At 42.4% G+C, this 19,952-nt stretch overlaps 1 protein-coding gene across 13 annotated transcripts in view; it reads left to right on the top strand.

Moving 5' to 3' along the window:
• LOC137344858 (elastin-like) overlaps positions 1 to 19,952 on the top strand; it is a 306,346-nt gene that overhangs the window by 186,233 nt on the left and 100,161 nt on the right. For 9 of the 13 annotated variants that reach the window (XM_068008078.1, XM_068008072.1, XM_068008071.1 and 6 more), the window contains 5 exons: positions 91 to 177; positions 6,556 to 6,591; positions 11,498 to 11,569; positions 12,420 to 12,455; positions 19,699 to 19,782. In XM_068008078.1, coding sequence (XP_067864179.1) covers positions 91 to 177; positions 6,556 to 6,591; positions 11,498 to 11,569; positions 12,420 to 12,455; positions 19,699 to 19,782 — 315 coding nt within the window. The remainder of the gene's footprint in view (positions 1 to 90; positions 178 to 6,555; positions 6,592 to 11,497; positions 11,570 to 12,419; positions 12,456 to 19,698; positions 19,783 to 19,952) is intronic. The other 4 variants (XM_068008082.1, XM_068008073.1, XM_068008081.1 and 1 more) reach the window with 4 other exon arrangements.

Here is a 19,952-nt window from a genome sequence, read left to right as displayed (position 1 = left end):
ACGGGGATGTGTTTAGTACCAATCGTGTGTTCTTCTCTTAGTTTTATTTGATGTATTGATGATTGTAACTCTCCTGTGATGGCATTCTAGGGGGTGTACCAGGAGGCGTTCCAGGGGGTGGACCACTAGGGGTTGCACCTGGAGGAATTCCAGGGGGTGTACCAGGAGGCCTTGCAGGTAATTTGATCTCTCAGAAACATCATTTTAGATTCATTGAGATGAGCTGAATGAAAAGTTTAAGTTTTATTATTGTCATTTTTACAATCCAGTCTGTCAGCGTGCTATTACACTACAATTGTAGTCTTTCACTTTGTATCAGTCCTGACGTTATAGTCCAAATGCAACCTGAATCCATGGTCATGGCCTGGCCTGACACAAGAACAAAGCAGGGTGAGATTCCCTGGAGGAGACTTTTGATTGCCTAACTGCCCAGTCGGGAACCGAGAGCCTCCTGTAAATAAGAGCCCCAGGTTTGAGTAAGCACAGTCACTGGCCTAGAAAGTCACTCGTTCCACTCCCATTTTTCAGGCACTATGCGTCCTCCTAAGTCTTCAACATGGTGAGCAGGAAGTGAGCTCATATTTCCAGCCGGAAGTGCTCTGCCCGCCATATTGGATCGGGTTGTTCCATTGGTGTCAGGTGCGCATGCCAGAACTATTTAAACAAATGAAAAAATTATTTCAATTAGGGTCCTATGCTTCTCGCAAGACCTTTTTACGATTTTGGCAACCCCCAGCGCATGACTCACCACATCGTCCCGTGCTATTACACTATAATTGTAGTCTTTAACTTTAGCACTGATACAAAGTGATAGTCCAAATGCAACCTGAATCCATGGTCATGGCCTGGCCTGACACAAGAACAAAGCAGGTTGAGATTCAGCAACTCATTTAAAGGTCTGCCTGAAAATTGATTCAAAACAGCCTTGGGCATCAAAGCGGAGTCCAAGGTGCCCAACTGATTTTTCTTTACGGGTCATTGGTTGTTCAGATGAGAACCAGGCAAGCAGCACAGAAGTTGGTAAAGACAGAGAGTGAACCTCTAACGGAGTGAATTGCTAACAGAGTGAGGACTTTTAACTGAGAATTTGGTGAGAGTGGGAATTAGATGCAGTGAGGGAAGGAGGTGCTAAGTGATTTAAACCAAGGGACTATAAACAAATCTATCAATTTTTAAAACTTTTAAAACTTAACTGAAAAATACATAAAATTGAAAAAAAGACTAAGTAATTACTAACTTGTGAAATCAAGCTCAATCCATTTACTCAGTATAATCTAGATCTCAAGTGATTCTGTTAGACCTAGAAATAAACTACTGATTACATAAATTAAAAACTAGAGATGGCAGCACAGGCTGTATGTCAGGTCTGTAATATGTGGGAGCTTGTGGGCAACGAGACTGTCCCAGATTATCACATCTGCAGTAAATGCCTCTGGCTTGAGACATTCCAGCTCAGAGTCTTTGAGCTGGAGTGTGAGTTAGAGACACTCCGACACATAAGTGAAGGGGAGGTAGAGAAGGAGGTCCTGCAGACACTGGTCCTATCCAACAGGTATAAGCTACTTGATACCTGTGAGGATAAGGATGAAGGCTGCAGGGAGGATGCCCAGAATGCTAACCATGGCACTGTGGAGCATGAGGCAGTCCAAGGTGGGGAGGATGAGAATAGAACGGTTGTAGTCATAGGGGATTCTATAATTGGGAAGATAGATAGTGTCCTCTGCAGTCGTGACCGAGAGTCCAGGATGATGTGTTGCCCACCTGGTGCAAGGGTAAAGGGCATCTCAGAGCAACAGGAGAGGAACTTGGAAAAGGAGGGGGAGGATCCAGTTGTCGTGGTCCATGTCGGCACCAATGCTATAAGAAAGAACAAGGAGGAGGTCCTGCTAAGTGAATATCAGAAGCTAGGAACTAAATTAAAAAGCAGGATCTCACTGGTGGTAATCTCAGGATTATAACCCAAGCCACATTCTAATTGGCATAGGACTAGGCAGATCAGAAAAGTGAACGCGTGGCTGAAAGACTGGTGTTGGAAGGAGGGGTTCCATTTCATGGGACACCGGCACCAGTACTGGGACAGGAAGGAGCCGTACCGCTGGGATGGGCTGCACCTGAATCGGAATGGGACCAGAGTCCTAGTGAAAAGGATAAATAGGGCGATGAATAAGGTTTAAACTAGCCAGATGTGGGGAGGGATCTGGTAGCAATAACAAAAGCTTAAAGATAAAAGAAACAGGACCTGAGTATAAGGGTCAGACCAGAGTAAGGAATAAAGATAACCTAAATGGCCAAGGAACAAATACAGGTTATAAAAAAGAAGTATAAAAGGACTGTTAAAAATAAAGTAAAAGGAACAACGATTAAAGATGAATTAAACTGCCTGTACAGCAATGTACACAGCTTCCAACATAATTCGGGGGAACTGGAGGCAATAATCCGTAGAGAGAAACCAGATGTAGTAAGAATAACTGAAACATGGCTACATAAAGAACAGGACTGGTAACAAAATATTGCAGGCTATAACATGATCAGGAAGGAAGAAGGGGGTGGAGTAGCTGTTAATTAGAGATAACATAATCGCAAGGGACATCACTAACAGATGGATAGAAACAGAATCCATGTGGATTGAAATAAAAGATAAGAAGGGCTAGTTTGTTCTTACTTTTTAGTGGGATATATTTCTTCTGGACTCTATTGATCACCGTTTTAAATGTTTCCTATTACAGTTCTATTTCTTTGTTTATCGGTATATTTTTCCAGTTTATTTTCCCTAATTCCATTCTTATCCCCTGAAAAACAGCTTTTTCCAATTTGATACTTTGGTCTTTGTCTTATTTTTGTCCTTCTCAATCTTTATCTTAAACCTTATTACGTTGTGATCGCTATTGCTAATAGGGGTATACTACAGACCACTTAATAGTGGAAAGGAGATGAAGGAAAAAATATGTAAGCAAGTATGTGAAATGAGTAAAGGCCATAGAATAATAATCATGGGAGATTTTAACTATCCCAATAAACTGGCAAGAAGAGATAGATAAAGGGAAACAGGGAATAGAGTTTTGTATGTAAAAAGCCCAACAAGAGAGGAAGTACTGCTGGATCTAGCAATGGGAAATAAATCAGAACAGATAAGAAAAATAAGCATAGGGGAACAGCTAGGCAATAGCAATCACAACGTAATAAGGTTTAAGATAAAGATTGAGAAGGACAAAAATAAGACAAAGACCAAAGTATCAAATTGGAAAAAGCTGTTTTTCAGGGGATAAGAATGGAACTAGGGAAAATAAACTGGAAAAATATACCGATAAACAAAGAAATAGAACTGTAATAGGAAACATTTAAAACGGTGATCAATAGAGTCCAGAAGAAATATATCCCACTAAAAAGTAAGAACAAACTAGCCAGTAATGATACCCACGGAGGAATAAAGAAATAAGAGCAAAATTGAAACTAAAGAAATAGGCATAGACTAAGTACGTAGACAACAAAGGAGAGGATGACAAAAAGGAACATAAAAAGGTTAGGAAAGACGTTTTTAAAAAAAAATTAGGAAGGCAAAGCGAAGCTACGAAATTAAATTATCAAGGACTATAAAAAGAAATAGTAAAGTATTCTACAGACACATAAATAACAAAAGAAAAATCAGGATAGGGACTGGGCCACTAAGGGATACACACAATAAACTCACAGGTAATAACTGCGAAAGAATAGAAATATTAAATAATTACTTTGCCTCAGTATTTACCAGAGAGACTAATAAGGTGGGCATGACATTAGAAGAAGAGATCAAAAAGATATAAAGACATTTAAGATAGAAAGGGGGGGATAATTGATAAACTAATCACACTTAGAGAGGATAAAACCCCTGGTCCGGATGGATTGCATCTGCACATATTAAAAGAAGTTAGGGAAGAGATAGCAGAGGCACTATTACATATATAAAAATTCATTAGAAAAAGGAGTAGTGTCTGAGGACTGGCGGACAGCTATTGCGATTCCTATATTTAAAAAGGAAGATAGAACTAGTCCAGGGAACTATAGACCAACTAGCTTAACATCGGTGGTCAGAAGATAATGGAATCCTTACTCAAAGATGTAATGGAAAATCAGCTAGAAACCGAAAATATTATAAAGAATAGTCAGCACATATTTCAAAAGGGAAGGTCATGCTTGACCAACATTATTGAATTCTTTGAAGAAGTAACAGAGTACACAAGGGTAATGTAGTAGATGTAATATATTTGGATTTTCAAAAGGCCTTCGATAAGGTACCCCTTAGAAGACTCATGGCTAAGGTCAGAGCATGTGGAGTCAGGGGATGACTAGCAGAATGGATAGCAAGCTAGCTACAAAACAGAAAGCAGAGAGTAGGGATATAGGTAGTTACTCAGACTGGCAAAAGGTGGGAAGTGGTGTTCCTCAAGGATCAGTGCTGGGACCACTGTTGTTCACTATTTACATAAACGATTTGGACTTGGGAATCGGAAGTACAATTTCAAAATTTGCAGATGAGACCAAATTGGGGGGTATAGTTAATACCGAGGAGCACTGCGACAAAATACAGAAAGACATTAATAAACTTGTAGAATGGGCGTGTAATTCGCAAATGAATTTCAATTTAGATAAGTGTGAGGTATTACATTTTGGTAGGAAGAGTACTGCTTGGATAATAGGCTAAATGGGGTAGAGGAACAGAGGAATCTGTGGGTACAGATACACAAATAAAAGTAGCAATGCAGGTTAATAAGGCCATTTTAAAAAAAAGCAAACCAAGCACTGGGATGATTTCTAGAGGGATAGAACTGAAAAGCAGAGAATTTATGTTAAACTTGTTTAGAACCTTGGATAGACCACACACTGTGATCAGTTCTGGTCTCCATGTTATAATAAGGATCTCGAGGCATTGGAGAAGGTGCAAAAAAGATTTACTAGGATGATACCAGAGCTGAGAGGTTATACCTATCAGCAAAGATTGAGCAGGCTGGGGCTCTTATCTCTAGAAAAGAGAAGACTGAGAAGTTACCTGATAGAGATCTTTAAGATTATGAAAGATTTGATAGAGTAGACGTAGAAAAGATGTTTCTACTTGCAGGGGAGACCAGAACTATGGGCCATAAGTATAAGATAGTCATTAATAAATCCAATGGCGAATTCAGGAGAAACTTCTTTACCCTAAGAGTGGATAGAATGTGGAACTCACTACCTCAAGGAGTAGTTGAGGTGGCTAACATAAATGTATTTAAGGGGAAGCTAGATAAACAGATGTGGGAGAAAGGAATAGAAGGTTATGTTGATGGGGTTAGATGAAGAAGGGTGGGCGGAGGCTCGTGCGGAGCATAAACATGGCATGGAATTGTTGGCCGAATGTCCTGTTTCTGTGATATAATGTGTTTAAGCCCCACTCTAGTACTTCAGCACATGATCTAGGCTGATATTTCAATGCATTGCTATGTTGTTGGAAGTGCCATCTTTCTGTTGGGATTTTAACCTGTCCTGATCTGGTGGTTCACAAGGATGCAAAAGATCCAACAGCACTATTTCATGAAGAGCAGGGAGTTGTCCTCCCTCAGCCAGCATGACCAAAGACACAAATTAACTGGTTATCCATCTTTTTGTTTGTGGGACCTCGTTCTTTGCAAATTGACTTCCCTATTTGACTACATCACACAGTAACTTCACTTCAAGAGTAATTAATTGGTTGTGAAGTGCTTTGGATCATGTGGATGATGTAAGAAATGCAAGATTTTTTTTGGCTGTCATATTAGATCGAAATCTGGAGGTTTTCCTGGGTTACCTCAGAGGAATCGGGAAGAAACATGGTTTTCTTGGAAACTTTAACCATGGTTGGCCACTCCCATTGGGAGACAAAGTGTGATATTTAATGTGAGAGTCTACCCTTAGTGAGATTTTGATGGGATCAGCACCATTGGAGTTGTTAGAAACACAAGAGCTGTTGCAACTGCCTGTCAACATTCTGTATCAGTTCCAAAGATTTCCACAAAATATGAGTGATGAAGTTTCAAACATTACTTCCAAAGAACACTGGTCCATGAATGCAAAGGTTTAAATACAGAATTAATCATCACTTGCTGAGCAAAGATTGCTGGAACATCCATTGAACTGGGGAAATCTGTTGGTATCCCAGCCCAATGAATACTCAAGCAACCTTTGTTCAGTAAGCTTCTCTGTGCTCCCAGTAACTATCAGGATCTATTTTGTGAGATATTTGCCCTCACTACTTCAGTTCTTTTTGGATGCAACCTGTTGTAATGCCATTGAATATACAAAAGAATAGTCAGGTTATCCAGCTGTATGTAAGAGATTGGAATTAATGGGCAAATAGCCTTTTCTTATTCTGTGTTTTCTTATGAACTTAAAGATTACTGTACTTTGTTAGTTGGATTTGAACAAGTTTCATTAATATTGAATCTTTCAGAAATGGGGTTTATCTGGAATGAGGTGGTACTATTGATCTTCATAATGTCACTCATTGTTCTACTCTGTATGTAATTGGTCTCTGCTCTATCATAACTTGTCAATCCTCTGTCATTGAAGGTGGATACGCGGCAGCTAAAGCTGCTAAATATGGAGGTAAATCTTCCTACTTTTATACTTTGTAAAAGCATCACGTTATTGTTGTATTAGTAAACATAGAATGTTAATGGGAGAAATCTCCTTGACGAGGATAGAATGTACATAACAATTAAATTCTTCTTCAAGTAAAGAATAAGTTTCAAGTCAGGCTACAATGGTTTCCTCATGGCAGGAAGATTTGTCCAAGTATCACTCAGCTCTTCTCACTTTACTGTGTGATTAACAACACTGAAGGGGTTTTAGAAAGAAATAGCATTCTGCAATTTGGCTGCATTGAGTTCGGCTTTGAGAAGCTGCCTGAAACTGAGGTTGCAGTTCCATAAACTGAACAGTATCCATTGTCTGAGTACGCAGAGAATTTGGAGTATGAGCCAGGAGTTCCACAATTCGGTCTGGTCTTCATTACAAGGGTTTTGTACAGAGAGAAACGAAGAAACCTCTTACCGCAAGAGAAACAAGCAGTGAAAGTCACAATCCTGGAAATAGACCAATATGAAATGTTCAGTTGGCAGTAGCTAAGTACTTAATGGGAGATCTGTATAAGAAAAGGATGGAATTAATAAGGTACACTAACAGGAATCAGAGCTAAAATAAATGGCTGCACAGGCAGTAACAGTCACAAACTGCTCAATATTCTCTCTTTCCACAATGCTGTACCTATTGTGAATTCTTTCATTTATAATTTATTGATGTCCATTTGATGAACTACTAGTTGTGTTGGAAGCTGGTGGCTTATTTTGATGCTTTGCACTATATTTTGGAGTTTTGTAGTTTTTGCCTTTTTGTGATATTTCTTCACCATTCCAACAGCGACCACCAGTAACAACTGACATTGTTACTTAAAAGTTGCTAGATTGAAACATTACATCATATTCTCAGAATACACAACGGGGTCCTCAGGTACCACCTGTTGTATCTTGGCACGGCTTTCTAGCATATTTACATCAGATTCTTGTGCCACTTCAGTTAACACCAGTACTAGAGGGTTTATGTAATATGTCAAGGGAAGTTGCAGGAACAGGATTGTGCAAGTTAGCTGCCTCTTCCCTGTCCCATTCCAACCTTGGGTACTGTTAAGCATCAGTTAGAATCAATTAGGTCCTTTTCATAGGATTTAAGTGGACATAATTTTAAAATCAGTGCTAGGCCATTTAGGAATGAAATCAGGAAACATGTTTTCGCACAAAGGGTAGTGGAAATTTGGTACTCTTTCCCCCCCCGCCCCCCCGTTCCCCCCCCCCTCCAAAAGACTGAGGATGCTGGGTCAATTGATATTTTCAAGACTGAGATTAAAATTTTTGTTAGGTAAGGGCATCAAACGATCTGGACCAAACCTAGTAAATGGAGTTGAGGGACAGAGCAGCCATGACCAAATTGAATGGTGGAACAGGCTTGAGAGGCGGTGTGGCCAATTCCTGTTCCTACGTTTGGACCCTGCTGTTACTCACTGGTGTGTTTTATCATGCCAATTAAGGGCCATGCAGCACTACTTGTGTACTAACAGTTATGGAGCACTTGTGGGCATAGTGGAATACTTGCAATAGTGCTGTTTAAGGTCTCAATGCAATCCAGTACCAGCTTTCCTCAGAGGTGCATAGTAGTACCAGCTGACAATTGCTTGGCACTGACTGGTGCCATTGGGGGTCTAGCACTCATGCAAGCATATTAACAATGTGGTTAATCTTTTTCCACCTGCTAAAAGTCATTCATAGCTCTACATGGGCCAGTTTCTTGCTGAGAACATTAGTCTCCCTTGGTCCCTAAAATCTTGGAGTCTGGCTATTACTGTCTAGTAATGAGGCCCTTTCAAAGAGTGGCTCTCTGTGGTTGAGTGAATACAGGACTTTCACATCTGCTTGTTTCCATATCACCTCTCCCCAGTTGTCTCAGGTGGTTACTGTTATAAATGCACAACCAGGGAAGAGGCATGTGTGTGCCGTGTGCTGCTGGCTGAGTGACAGCTCCCCATGACACATGTTTCTCAGATCATCACCCCGAAGATAACATCACTTATTTCTGTCCTTTCCTAAGAACCTTCATGTCTTTTCCCGTGGTGGAAATTGAACAGGTTGCCCCAAGCACATTCCGGTTCCTTCAAGTGATGCACAGTCCCAGCCTGACCACTGTCATCCTTGACTGAAACTTGATTGTACAGTATCTCTCTCAGTCCATTCATCACCTTCTGAGCCAAGGTGACCCAGAGCCTCAATGTGGTTGACCCAGGTATATTGCTCTGTGTATCGTGTTTTCTCCAAATCTTCCAAAGTTAACCTTTACAGGTTTTATTTTGCAACCCTCCCTTCTCTTATGCTCCAGAGAATGACAGATATTATGCACTGACTAGAGTTTACTGAAAAACGCTGATAAAAATGTTACAATAAAATAATAATAGGTAGGGCAAAAATCAACAAATACTAAGTGTATAATGAGCTCGACTGTAATGGGTCAGTGACCCTTGATAAGAAGTTCTTTGAAAGGAATATGAAATAAAATTGTTGATTCGCTAAACACAGTCCTGGTTTCTGACATGATAAATTCAGTCAGCTTCATTTTCTTGTAAAGCTTTCAGAATTGGCTTATGGTATAATGTATTGTTTCAAGCAGATCGAATCAAGTACCAGAATTTTGGAAGAACTGCTGAAGTATTGCAAATTCCAGTTTCTAACTTATAGGAGGATTTTTAACCCCCACGATGGGCGTAAAATGGTCGGGGAGGGAGTGGGTGCGGTGTTAAATGGTAAATATGTGAAACCCGACCCTGACCTGCCACGAACGCACCTACTTCCATTTTAACCACAGTGGGTTTGGGGGGTGACCAAGTAACCCGCTCTGGAAAGGCGGGTCCGTCATTATACTGTATTAATGAGGTTCCGTTCCTGAGATTTTGGCAGGTATTTTAATTTAACGCTGGCTTTCCAAGTTTCCCAGGGCTTGGGAAACCCAGCAACTAAAGGGAGGTGGGAACAGCCGGCTTCAGCAGGTAAGTGCTTTTCCAGCACTACTTGTGGACCAGGAGGGGCAGGAATGCTTCCCCCTTCCGCTGCAATCGACTGATCCCCTCCCTCTAAACCTGCGATGACACCCGGTTCCTCTTCCCTCCTGATTGCTAATCTGACCCTGATTCTCTCCCAGTCCTCCCACCCTCCCGATTGCTGGGCAGACCCCCCCCCCCCCAACCCGCCCCCACTAATCTGCAGTGTCTCACAGTAACCCCTCCCTCCTGATTGCCGGCCCAGTCCCCCCCGCCCACCCACCCCCAACTCGCAATGTTACCCAGTTGCTGAGGACTGTCCCCAAGGGTCCCCGGTTGCGGCCTTCTATCACAGCCTTTATCGCCCGGCAGCCGGCAAGTCTGTTAACCTGGCCAGCTGCCGGATGGGAAATGGAGTAAAAAAAAATGATAATGAGGTCCTTCCATTAAATTCGGTAGGACCTCTGCGTTGCTGGCATTCACTGGTTTCCCCCCGCAAACAGCCATCCCCTCTCCCTTCCCGTAAATATTGGGGCCATAGTGTTACACATCACCTCACATCTCCCCGCCCCACCCCCACCCGCCACTACTTTTTTGAATCACTGTATTCAGATATTTCATCGTACTCCATGTATACTACATGACCAATTCACATGATTGTCACATCCAAATTCTAAACAATAGAATAAACTATTTCTGCCTCATCAAAGATCATTTCTACTAATTGTAAACAATTTTACAACACCAAGTTATAGTCCAACGATTTTATTTTTAATCCCACAAGCTTTCGGGGGCTTTCCCCTTCCTCAGGCGGTGTGGAGATGACAATTTCGAATCCTTCGCATTTTAAGATCACATAACAAAGCCTGGTGATTACTGCCTGTTGCCAAGGCAATCACAGTGAGCAGACAGAAAGGTGTCATCTAAAAGGCCACTGAATATACAACCCCCCAAAAAAAAAGAGAGAGAGACAGAACGAAGACAGTCAATGACCCGTTATATTAAAAACAGATAACATTTGTTCGCTGGTGGGGTTACGTGTAGTGTGACATGAACCCAAGATCCCGGTTGAGGCCGTCCTCATGGGTGCGGAACTTGGCTATTAATTTCTGCTCAACGATTTTGCGTTGTCGTGTGTCTCGAAGGCCGCCTTGGAGTATGTTTACCCGAAGGTCGGTGGCTGAATGTCCATGACTGCTGAAGTGTTCCCCGACAGGGAGAGAACCCTCCTGTTTGGCAGTTGTTGCGCGGTGTCCGTTCATCCGTTGTCGCAGCGTCTGCATGGTCTCGCCAATGTACCATGCTCTGGGGCATCCTTTCCTGCAACGTATGAGGTAGACAACGTTGGCCGAGTCACAGGAGTATGAACCGTGCACCTGGTGGGTGGTGTCCTCTCGTGTGATGGTGGTATCTGTGTCGATGATCTGGCATGTCTTGCAGAGGTTACCGTGGCAGGGTTGTGTGGTGTCGTGGACGCTGTTCTCCTGAAGGCTGGGTAATTTGCTGCGAACGATGGTTTGTTTGAGGTTGGGTGGCTGTTTAAAGGCGAGTAGTGGAGGTGTGGGGATGGCCATGGCGAGGTGTTCGTCATCATTGATGACATGTTGAAGGCTGCGGAGAACATGGCGTAGTTTCTCCGCTCCGGGGAAGTACTGGACGACGAAGGGTACTCTGTTGTTTGTGTCCCGTGTTAGTCTTCTGAGGAGGTCTACGCGATTTTTCGCTGTGGCCCGTTGAATTGAGTCAAGGAACTGAATGCATTTAAACTTTTGATCACACTCCACAGTCTGTCCTTACAGCAAACGAAAGCAACAATTCAAGCTTTGTGACAGTCTTCGTAATACTGCAATGTGTTTAGTCCCAATAGAATGTTCTTCTCTTAGGTTTATTTGACATATTGATGAATGTAACTCTCCTGTGCTGGCATTCCAGGGGGTGTACCAGGAGGAGTTCCAGGTGGTGTACCAGGAGGAGTTCTAGGGGGTGTACCCGGAGGCTTTCCAGGTAATTTGATCTCTCAGTAACCGGAAATCTCCCCCGCTCCCCCCCCCCCCCCACTCGCTTCCGCACTGGAAGTTACAATTTACCCCATGTTTTTTCTTGGAAACTTTAACCATGATTGGTCATCTCCATTGGGAGACAAAGTATGAAATTTGATGTGGGAGTCACTCCTCAATGAGATTTTGAAGGGATCAGCACCATTGGAGTTGTTCGAAACAGAAGAGCTGTTGCGGCTGCCTGTCAACATTCTGTATTCGTTCCAGAAGTTTCCACAAAATATGAGTAGTGAAGCTTCAAACACTACTGCCATAGAATACCAGTCCATGTATGCAAAGGTTCAGATATAGAATTTATCATCACTTGCTGATCAAAGATTGCTGGAACATCCATTGAGCTGGGGAAATCTATTGGTAGCCCAGTCCAATGGATACTCAAATAACCTTTTGTTCAGCAAGCAATTTGTGTTCCCAGTGACCACCATGATCTACTTTGTGAGATATTTGCCCTCGCTACTTCAGTTTTTTTTGGATGGAACCTGTTGTGACGCCATCTCATATACAAAAGAAAAATCAGGTTTTCCTGTAAGCCCATGATAAGGTAAATTGCACATGCTCTATGCAAGAGAATCAATGGGCAGATAGCCTTTTCTTATTCCATGTTTTCTTGTGCTATTAAAGATTACTATTCTTTGTTAGTTGGATTTGAACAATTTTCATTAATATTGAATCTTTCAGAAAGGGGGTTTATCCGGAATGAGGTGGTCCTGTTGATCTTCATAATGTCACTCTTTGTTCTTTTCTGTATGAAGCTGGTCTCTGCTCTGTCATAACTTGTCAATCCTCTGTCATTGCAGGTGGATACGCGGCAGCTAAAGCTGCTAAATATGGAGGTAAGTCTTCCTACTTTTGTATTAATATATTAGTAAGCATAAAATATTAATGGGAAAAATCTTCTTGACAAGTATAGAATGTACATAACAATTAAATTCTTCATCAAGTAAAGAATAAATTTCAAGCCCAGTTACAATGGTTTCCTCATGGCAGGAAGATTTGTCCAAATATCACTCAGCTGTTCTCACTTTACTGTGTAAAGTGTTTTTAAAAAGAAATACCATACTGCAATTTGCCTGCATTGAGTTTGGCTTTGAGAAGCTGCTGCCTGATACTGAGGGTGTAGGTCCATAAATTGAACAATATCCATTGTCTATGAGTATGCAGCGAATTTGGAGTATGAGCCAGGAGTTCCATAATCCGGTCTGGTCTTCAGAAAGTAGTTAGAATGCTACCACATGGAGTAGTTGAGGCGAATAGCAGTGATGCATTTAAGGGGCAGCTAGGTAAGTACATGAGGGTGAAAGGAATGGAAGGATATGCAAATAGGGTTAAATGAACTAGGGTGGGAGGAGGCTCATATGGAGCATAAACACTGCATAGACCAGTTGGGCCGAATGGCCTGCTTCAGTGCTGTAAATTCTGTGAAATTCTATGAAATATAAATGCAAGTCTGTCTTTCTTTCTAGTCTTTTCCCATAGCTAAACATCATTCATAGCTCCGCAGGGGCCAGTTTCTTGCTAAGAACATTGGTCTCCTTTGGTCCTTAAAGACTTGGGCCTAGAAATTGGTCCACGTATCACCCATTTTTCAGACACTAAGTGCCCTACTCCGTCCCCAAAATGGTAGCCATATTGGGTTAGGACAAACAAGTGGCGGCCTTCGCCCATGCATGAAGCAGGCATTAGTCCCTTTGCATATGCAAATAAGGGGCCTAAGGTAAGTTTGCAGTCCCCTCCCCAAGATTGATTTCCCGGAACTAGCCCACACATTGCAGGCTGCATCCCTGCGATCCCAGGCCCTGGCTTTTCCCGATCCAGGCCTCCACGATTCTCAACGCAGGCCCCCGCGACTCCTGACCCAGGCCCCGACCACTGACCAATGCCCCCATCCAGCTCCATAACCCTGATCCGGATCCCCGACCCGGACACTAGTAGCAGCCCGATTTTTTTTCACTACTCTTTTGCTGGCTGTTGCGCTACACCAGCTTCTTTACAATGAGGTCCAAAGCCCAATATCTGGGGATCCTTGGGCCTCACCATCCTGGCATGGGGAATGTACATTGCCCGCCTCACCATGCGCCCAAAATTGGGTGCACCCGAATTTCTGGGCCATGGAGTCCTGCTAATGCTGTCTAGTACTGATGCTCTTTCTTATGCCTTCCTCTCAGAATAGGTCTCTTAATGGCTGAGAGAATCTAAGATCTTCAAGTCGGCTTCTTTCTATATCACCCTCTCCCCAGTTGTCTCAGAATCCACCTTTCCTTTCCCTGCTGTTAATGTTATAAGTGTTCACCGAGAGAAGAGGCAGGTGTGTCTCGTGTGCTGCTAGCTGAGTGACAGATCCTCATGATTCATTTAGTTCTCAGTTGATTAGTCATAAGCAAACATCACTTATCTCAGTCCCTTTCTAAGAACCTCCATGCTCTTTCCTGTGGCGAAAATCAAACAGGTTACTCCAAGCATCATTCCAGTTCCTTAAAGTGATGCATAGTCCCAATCTGACCACTGTCACCCTTGACTGAAACCTGATCTCACAATATCTCTCTCAGTACATTCATCATCTTCACTGTCAGGGTGACCTAGACCCTCAAGTATTTTCTCCAAATCTTCCAATGTTATGCTCCCCTCCCTATATGTAACTATCTTTGACCCATCAAATCACTGTCCCCGGCCTTGGGATTCCCTATGGGCAGTCCCTTGTATGTCCTAATGATGGAGGCAGAACAGAAGCAGTATGATGAGGACTTGAGAATTACAAACCAGATCAGGCTGCATCAAAGGAGGATGACACTCACTAGATATTACTCTTCCACTGGAGGTTATAGGCCATACTGTTCCTTTGAAGATATTGCTGAGGAAGCTTTCTTAAGGAGATTATGTTTCAATAAAGATGGAGATATTTCATGTTCTGCTGCAGCCAGATCTCCAAAACCTCTTTTGCTTAAGATCTACACTGTCAGCCCAAGTGAAGGTCACCAGAACCCTCAATTTTTATTCAACAAGGCCATTTCAGGCGATGACAGGTGACTTCAGTAACATCACACAATTTGCAACCCACTCCTGCATCTGTCAGATTTCTAACACCCTTTTCAGCATGGCATCCCAATTCAACAGTTTTGGAACATGAGCACAGGAAAGAAATCAGAAGGCTTTAAAGTTTTACTCTGTGACTGGCTTCCCAGAGGTGCAACAGACTATGGAGGATACCCATGTTCCCATACAGACCCCACATCTTCATTGCCTGAACTTGTTCAATTGAAAAGGCTTCCACTGCGTAAATGTTCAAGTGGTTTGTGACCAGCCACATAACGTCCTGCATGTTGATGCTACATTTGCTGAAAGCTGCCAAGATGCCTTCATCCTTGTGAACTTAGCTCTTCTCCAAGCAGAAAGGGAGCGATCAGGCTGATTCCTGGGCTATTGCCTTCTCCTGCTGCATGCCCATCGCAGTTGCAAAGGAAAACCGCAAAACCCATGCCAGATCTAGTATCATCATCAAACATACCATCAGCATCTTAAAAGGGCGATTCTGCTATCGCCATCGATCTGGAAGATCTTACAGTACAAACTTGGCTGGGTGTTCAGAATTGTAGTAGCCTGCAGTGTTCTGCACAATTTTGTCCTATGGAAAGAGCTACTAATGGAGGTCCCTGAAGAAGCAAGCAAGCCAGGGTTTAGGACAAGAGCATCCATCTTGCCCTTTCACAGAACAATCATGCCTAATCAGTCCTGCTCATTTTACTATTTACAGGTCTCTAACCAAAAGCCTCGAAGGACTCTTAAATACAGACCACAGACTATAAATGGTCAGCATTCGAAACACAGGACTATGATAAGTGTGTTTTTAATATCCAGCATTATTTTATATTAGGTGATTTTTCTTCTCACTGTGCTTCCCCTTGGTGCCTTTCTGTGCTGTCCTTAAACCTATTCTGGTGCTCAATCTTGGTATTAGCACTGACTGATTTTCAGGCAGAGGTTGTCGGTGCAGCCATTCTCTCCAGGTATTACTGCTTTATGTTGAAACCTTCTCGGATATTGGCACGGACAATGGCATTGGAATCCACCGAGGCCCCTGCGATCTGCCTCAGTCCTCAGAGTCCCTAGTGCCTCCACATGGGTGTATTGCTCATTCAGCAGCTTTTTTTTTAAGAGTAAGACCCCTGAGATCTGAATCCACAGACTCTCAAGCCAGGGACTAACCTGTGGAGCTTCTGCTCCCCACTCTCAGACTCAACTTTCACTTCTGACTGCTCCATCATCCTCGTGCTCTGTGTATTATCCAGGGACAAACCTCATTGGAACTTTATACTTCCCCAGGTGGATTTCTCTGGGCTGGTGAGTGAGAGAAAGAGAGAATGATGGCATGGGTGAGGACGTGGTGGGGATGACAAAAATGGAAGCCCCTTGCCCACTTCCTCAGAGGCATCTTGCTGTATATCATCTAGAGAGAATAATGTGAAGAGATTTTAGAATATTGGGTGGCTCAGCTGATGCCTCTCCAGGATTCCCAGCGTTTCCTGTTTGTGATATCTGAGGCCTTATGTAGAGCATCTACCACCGCTAGTCTGAGATTTACAGTTGTTATGGGCTATCTCTATTGTGATGAAGTATAGAAGAGAAATAGTCATGAGTTTGATATTGAAAATTGGGCATTGTCTTTTGTTGCTACCATCAGCTACAAACAGGGACAGAGACCTAAATAGCATAACTATTAATAGCATAATTATTAATTAAATAAATATAGTTGGGGAGGTATGCTCATGTGTGGCACTACAAGAGGGAGGGTTGAAATGTATGCAGCAAGTGCTATGGAGCGGGAGGAAGGGTCAGTAGACTAGAGTTCAGCCCTAGTTCACAGTGCGGGAATGAATGATGGAGAGAAACACATTTAACGGAAGGGTTATAGAAACAAGTGGCTATCCTTGCCAGCACTGCTGAGGTTATTAAACTTCTTTCTGCATTGCGGAGGTGACCTGATAACTTTAGATGGATAGAGCAATATATATTAAAATTGGCTTTAATTAGGTGTAGTTAAGATTCTTTGCAAATGTATCAAATTTTCTCCTTTCAGTCACATTTCAGTAAGATTTATTTCTCCTAATTGCTTTCTTTCGTTTGATGTTGCCTGTAGTTGATGTTGCCTGTATTCATCAATTAGTTATGGTAGAAGATTACATGATGTCCGGGTCAGTCGTTTGTGAGATGTTAATGTATGGAGATTGAATACACACTGCAGCTGAAGTTGCATTACTCTTCCAGCACACTCCCGCCGAGTTTCTGAATGGCCTTCTAAGGTCAGTGAAGTAGAAGTGGCGGGGACAAGGAGATTTCCTGGGAGTTGTTTCGCAGAGGGGCCACAAAGCCTTTGTTCTGGGGTTGAGCACTTAAAGGAATATAACAAAAGCAAAAGATTCAGGTCCTTAGTTCCTTCTTTATACCACCTATTTCATGTGAGGGTCTCCGTGGAGTCAAAATCCAGACAATGGGCCGGATTTTGCTCTGAGCAGTGAAGGAATGGCACCCGCCGTTCGTTAGACTTGCACTTACCCATAGACTTTTCATGGGCTTTTGCACAGCAAGTTGCTCTCATGGGGCTCTCATTCCAGCGTGGCCCCCTCTCCCGGACATCTGGAACCTGTGAGAATGGGACAAGCAATTGTCTATCCCCTTAACCAACCAGACTGAAGCATGTTAAAAGCCATGCAGAGTCTGAACCAGTGGTAAGTTCCAATGTCTAATCAGGTACAGGAATAAAGAGAGCGTAAGAAATATTGAATTAAGAGACAGAGATAAATGAGACAGAAAGAAAAAGAAAAAAAATATATATTTTTTAAATGTCCAACAATTAAAATTGGAAGGAATGAGACGCCACACTTATAAAAGTTAATTTTCAGTGCCAGAGAGCTTGTTTGGTAGTCATCAAGACTTACCACACCATTAAAAGTGTGCTTAGACTTAAATAAGTTGATGTATTTTTTTGGTGCGATTACTTAGTATCCATCAAGACAGTGCAGGAATTTCATGCCATTCCATTCATCTGAACGGTGAGTCAGCCGGTGAGATGTCCTTCCTGCGAAGCTTATGGTAGGTCATCTGGTAGAGCAACTTCCGGATTTCCGTGTTTAACTGCACATGTGCGGTTGCCGGAAGTTGCTCTACCATTTGCACTGAAGGCTCGCCGTTATTTTCAGAGCAAAATCCGGCCCTTTGTTTTATCATAGGATGAGTTGGAGGTTAATGGGAAAAAAAGGTTTTGGACTTTTTATTGTTCTTGAGACAGCCAAGTATTGATCAAGTCAAACGTTGTAATGCATGGTTACTTGCTGAACTTTTCTGTTTCTATGTAATTGTTTTACTTTCAAATAAGTTGGACTATTCGTTTTAGTCTCAATGGAACAGTGCGATAGTTGTTATTTACTGCCATTTGGAGTGGTCAGTCCAGGTGCTTTTCAGGGCGTAATCCAGTGATGAAAGAGTAATTGTCAGTCATGTTCATGGTACACATAAGGGTGCAAGTTTCAGTTCATAGAAGACTAGGTCTGCTTACAGAAATTGCTATTTGTTGTGAACACTAATAAGTGTTGGGAGAGAGCATGAATTGTAACAATTGGTATTTTTACAGATGTTAATTTTGATTTTATCGCTGTCTGCGAACAAATTCTGAATTAATGTTGTCTGTGAACAATGGCACACGTAATGCATGAACTTACGGTCCCTTGCTACCTCCAGCCTTAGCCCAGGGCTGGCTCTAGTCAGGAAATTCTTTGTCAGTGGCAACTTATGACTGGATTGTTAATTACTATTATGTATTGAATTATTTAATAATTTAATCAACTGAGCAATATGTGGGAAGCCAATAATAATTGTATTTTTACCCTGTCACTTCAACACAAAACAGCAAGGAAACTAAAATATCTTTTTCTGTCGAGGAAAAACAAAGAAGACAAAAAAAACAATAGATCTGCTCCACTGGCGCAAGTGAGGCAGTGCGAACCTTATGGTGGCTTCTGGATGCCCAAAATCCCAGGGACGGAATCATTTACATAGTTGGGATGAGTTACCTGTGTGGGCTTTGGGGTGAACCTAGACTCGGGTGCGTGTGGAGCACACTGTGGGAAGCAGGGGACTTGGGCAGATCTGGTCTTGTGCATGGAGTACAGCACTCAGGTACACTTGGGCTATGTGGGAAGCAGAGGACTTGGACAGGAATTGGAACACTTGAAATGCCTGGACTTGGGTAGGAAGCAAAGTACTGGTGCTTGCTGATTACATGACCAACAATTCATTAACAGTATTTTAGTTAGCAGGGGCCAATTAGATGACAAAAAATGGGCACATGGCAAGACAGATGAGGGGAAACTTCTTCACTCAGAGGGTGGTAGGTCTGTGGAATTTGCTGTCCCAGGAAGCTGTGGAAGCTACATCTTTGAATAAATTCAAAGCAGAAATAGACAGTTTCCTAGAAGTAAAGGGAATTAGGGGTTACGGGGAACAGGCAGGAAATTGGACATGAATTTAGATTTGAGGTTAGGATCAGATCAGCCATGATCTTATTAAATGGCGGAGCAGGCTCGAAGGGCCGATTGGCCTACTCCTGCTCCTATTTCTTATGTTCTTATGTTCTTGTAATTCTACACTATTAAAATGATCTATAATTGACAATAAGGGGAACGATGAGTCCATAAACAATATTGCATATCCTGACGGACACAACCAATTTACATGACTGTGTCACATCCGAAACCTAAACAATGGAATAAACTATTTCTTCCTCATCAAAGATCATTTTTGCTAATTCAGTCAAGGATCAGCCATGATCATATTGAATGCCGAAGCAGGCTCGAAGGGCCGAATGGCCTACACCTGCTCCTATTTTCTATGTTTCTATGAACTGAACCCATTTGAACTTTGGAGCACATTCCACAATCTGTCCTTGCAGCAAATAAAAGCAGGATTTCAAGCTTTGTGACAGGTAATCTTAGTAATATGCAATGTGTTTAGTACCAATAGTATGTTCTTCTGTTAAGCCTTATTTGACATATCGATGATTGTAACTCTCCTGTGCTGGCATTCAAGGAGGCGTTTCATGGGGTGTACCAGGAGCGGTTCCATGGCGTGTACCTGGAGGCTATGCAGGGGGTGTACCAGGAGGCGTTCCAGGTAATTTGATATCTCATTAAGAAAATTTTAGATTCATTGAGATGAGTTGAATGTAAAGTGTAAATTTTATTGTCAGTTTTACAATGCAGTCTGTTAGCATGCTTTTATACTATAACTGTAGTCTTTCATTTTACATCAATGCTGCGGTTATATTGCAAATGTCGCCTGAA

Source organism: Heptranchias perlo, chromosome 28 (assembly GCF_035084215.1).
Source record: "Heptranchias perlo isolate sHepPer1 chromosome 28, sHepPer1.hap1, whole genome shotgun sequence".
NCBI lineage: Eukaryota > Metazoa > Chordata > Chondrichthyes > Hexanchiformes > Hexanchidae > Heptranchias > Heptranchias perlo.
The sequence above is the reverse complement of the archived record's forward strand: the minus strand, read 5'-3'. Positions and strand labels throughout refer to the sequence as shown.